Below are 3,932 nucleotides of genomic sequence, written 5' to 3'. Positions count from 1 at the left end.
TCCACTCGGAGCTCATGAAAGACGGAATGAGGTTCAGGCTGAATGGACATCTTGGAAAAATGGCTGAGCTAAAATCTTGCATAACTTAAATGTGGCGTCATTCCAAGCTGTGAAGTTACTCAACCATTCTTGATCCAAATCTCTTTTGCTAAAGATATCAGTCTTATATGACACTTATATATGATTTGATCTTACTGATAAATATCATGGTAAAAACAAATGACAATTTTAGAAAATCATTTTTTTTTTTTTTGGTTTCTCAATTGGCAAGCCCTCATGGCCCATCCCCTACCCTGCTCTTGAAGACTTTGCCAAGAAATTTCCTTTCTCTTGCAACTGTTAAAAAGCACTTGGTAGTTCTTTTTTTTTTTTTTTTTTTTTTTTTTTTTTTTTTTTTTTTTTTTTTTTTTTTTTTTTTTTAAGAGAACAGCAAACACTTTTATTACACTATGCGTGAGGCTCATTTGCCTTTCCGGGCTTTGATCTTCCGCAGGTAGAACTCCAGCTCCTTGCCCTCGAGCACATAGCCGTCTGCTCGGCCACACTGGCCTGGTCTTGAGGCAATGCAGGCGAGAAGCTTGCCCTGATGGAACTGTTCCTCGAGGAGGCTGCTGATTTTGGCATTCTTTTTCCTTTCGTCGTATTTCTTTTGAATTTTCTTTGATCGTTTTTTTGTTTAAAATCTCTTCCTCCTCAGGAGTCAGCTTGGCCCCCTTCTTGCGACCCAGGGGCAGTGCATAGTGGGACTCGTACCACTGTCGGTACGGTGTGCTGTCAATGAGCACGATGCAGTTCTTCACCAGGGTCTTGGTGCGGACAAGCTCGTTGTTGGATGCATTGTAGACAACATCAATGATCCTTGTTTTGCGAGTACAACACTCAGAGCCCCAGGAAAAGTTCCCCACATCCAATCTCAGGGCANNGTACTTCTTATTGCCTCCTCGAACTCGGACTGTGTGTATGCGGCGAGGGCCAATCTTNGTGTTGGCGGCGGGCCGTCCCAGCTCATACTTCCGCTTCTTGTGGTAGGGTTTTCGCTTACCCCCGGTCTTGCGGCGCTTGTGCCAGTTGTCCCGAGAGATGCCCATCGCTTGGCGCCGGCTGGAAAGAGGAAGNGCAAAGCTTCACGGTCCGGTTTCTAAAACTCGGCCCCGCCTTCTTTTGCACTTGGTAGTTCTTACAGAAGATGGTGAGGTGGATTTGGGATTTTGGAAAATGAGTTGTTTAAGTCTGTCTCAGGAATATTTGGTGAATCTGGCCTGGTGACACAGCCTTGTAATCCTAGCTGCCCTGGAGGATGAGAGAGTGTGGGGAGGGGGGATTGTGGATTTGAGGCATGCCTGCGCAAAGTGAGACCCTGCTACATAAAAGACAAAGAAAAGGGTCTGTGAAGGAAGCTTACTGGTAAAGTCCTTGCTGAGTTTATGTAAGCATATTCAACCACTGGTACCAAAAATAAAAATAAAATAAAATGAATGGTAGGAAGAAGAGAGGAAGGGAGGGGGAAGGAACATTGGGGAGGGAGAAAGAAAAAGGAGAGGAAGAAGGAGAGGGAGAGGGAATAGGAGAGAAAGAGGGGGAGGGGGAGAGGGAGGAGGGAGGTGGGAAAGGGGGAGAGAAGGGAGGAGGAAGAGGAGGAGAGGGAGAGAGAGAGGGAGAGAGGAGGAGGAGGGGGAGAGGGAGAGGGATAAGGAGAGATTGATGGATGTTCTAACTGAACTGATTTCAGTGGAATATGACATCTGTGGTTAATAACCTCTTCAAGATAGTTCACCCACATTACGAGGCCCATGGTCCAGGTCCGTGTCTAGGTGATTGATCAGGATCTTGAGTCCACTTCTGCCATTGTGTCTCCTAATACCAGATCTCCAGGGTGGGTGACAGAACCTCCCCCAGGCTCAGCAATCTTCCCTCACCCAGCTAAGTCCCTATTAGGGAAATAAAATGTCGCCCTTTAAGACAGTTTGTTTTCAGGAGCCCCAGTGCAGAGCATTCGGTTCCTGTGGATGTGTGTTCACACAGCTTGTCACCCCTCCTAAGAGCCTTGTGGCACTGTCTCAGAGGCAGAAGAACTTCTGGAAACCGGGTGGAAAATGGGTCCCGTGATGAGTGATATGAGGCTTTCTCCAGGATGGTTCTGAGCATCATCATCCAGTAGTGAAGGGCTAACTAAAATCCATTGGGTGTGCCGGGGTTGGGGGTGGGGGGCTCACTAACTGCCCAGGTCATTTGCTACGTGGTGGGTGGGGCTTCGAGTGTCTAATCAGCTCATGGGACTATGCTCTGCCTTCTCCGGACAAGTAAAAGTGCTGGATAAAACAGGGGGTTCCAGGCCAAAATCATATCCTCAGGCCACCTCTCTTTCCTGCTGTCATCCTATGGTCACAAAGACCATTGTCTTGAAGGATGTGCTTAGAGTCATTGCCCTAAGCTCTTTCAAAGCTACAGGTCTGAACTCTCTGACTAGAACCCGCCGTGCACCTCAAACAGCTCTGCCTTCCAAATCCATATCTTCACCATCCTTCCTCCTGGATCATTCCCTGTCTAACTTCCCTGCCAACACTCCCATGTCTAAGCATCAGCTACTGTTGTCAATCACCTGGACCTCTGATTCAATTCCTCAACTTTAGGAGGAAGTTTGAGGAGCTGTTACCAGAACCACCCAGAAGTCTGCAGCCATCGACACAGAACTTCAGTGTCCCTCCATGGGACCACGTCCTCTCTCAAATCCATGCTTGCCTCATCCAGATGCTGGAGGAGCTCAGCCTGCAGAGCTGGAGTAATGGCTTCAGAGAGTTGATCAGCCCATGAAGACCAGCGCAGGATGGAGGAAGGGGGTGGGGTAGGGAGCCTTTCTAGGTTTAATCTTGGTCTTGTTGCTTTAACAGCTTGATAGAGGTTTCAAAGAGAGGGCCCTGTTTCTTGACAATTCTATTAGAAGCCAGGCATCGCTTCAACCTTAGTTTTGAAGATAGCCACCTGCTGTGGCTGGAAGCTGAACCGTCCTTCCCAGGCCCTGCGTGTTTCAATCGCTTGCCCATCAGTTGGCAGGACAGTTTGGGGAGGCTGTTGAAGCTTTGGGAGACTGGTGGGCCCAGCTGGCGGAAAGAGCTCATTGCTGAAGGGCCTCTGAAGGTTTGTACCCAGCCCTAGTTACTGTCCTGTTATCTCTGTCTTTTGAACACCCTCTTCAGTGTCCCCCCCCCCCCCCACTGTTGTGGAGAGACTCACTCAGCCACGCCTTGTCCTCTGCAGTAAACTGAATCTATGAGCCACGCCAATTCCTCCATTCACCAGTCAGCTGGCTGGTGTTACTTAGATTTCCCTCAAGAAAGGCCTGAAGACCTCGGGGATGGAGCCTCAACAAGAGAAGCTTGTACTAAATGCAAAGGACTCAGGCAAGCATCCACAGGGTCGAATTCCAAATCCAAAATATAGAGGCCGATGAATATAATAATTACCATTAATTGATAAAAACAGTATTCACTAATACTTATATTTTATATTACTCTCAGTTCTCCCATCTGTCCTATTAGGAGCTTTTCATAACAAGGCAACTTTTTTATTTTATTTTATTTTATTTTATTTTATTCTAAATCAGTGTTTTAGTGCTCTGTGACTTCTAGCTTCTCAGCCAGGAGTCCTTAGGTCAGCACAGTTAGCTACCCAGTTGTTTGTGCGTTCCTTTCTTTTCCTTCTTGGCCATTTTCCCTCTTTTTTGCCTCATTGGCTGCAGTAAGAGGTTCATAGTGTTACTAGGGTCCAGGGAGTGTAATTTTCACTGTGATTTGCTGCTTCAGACTTTCAGTCCTCTAGGATCCGGTTGTTTCTCTACCTTCTCTCCTGGAGTCTACGTACCCTGTGTGTAGGGCAAGTGAGCTGTGCCACCAAACAAACAGACATAAGAACTGGTAAGGCCGAGTGAGCGCAGA

General features: G+C 47.4%; 1 protein-coding gene across 1 annotated transcript; it reads right to left on the bottom strand.

Annotated features, from left to right (window-relative positions):
• Positions 1-430: 430 nt before the first annotated feature.
• Positions 431-1,088, bottom strand: LOC110333898 (40S ribosomal protein S8-like). Its single transcript, XM_021215676.2, is given in 2 exon segments — positions 431-673; positions 675-1,088. Coding segments are annotated over 2 exon segments (627 nt in total). The 3' UTR covers positions 431-460.
• Between the last annotated feature and the right edge of the window lie 2,844 nt (positions 1,089-3,932).

The sequence above is a fragment of the Mus pahari genome, chromosome 16, assembly GCF_900095145.1.
Source record: "Mus pahari chromosome 16, PAHARI_EIJ_v1.1, whole genome shotgun sequence".
NCBI lineage: Eukaryota > Metazoa > Chordata > Mammalia > Rodentia > Muridae > Mus > Mus pahari.
The sequence above is the reverse complement of the archived record's forward strand: the minus strand, read 5'-3'. Positions and strand labels throughout refer to the sequence as shown.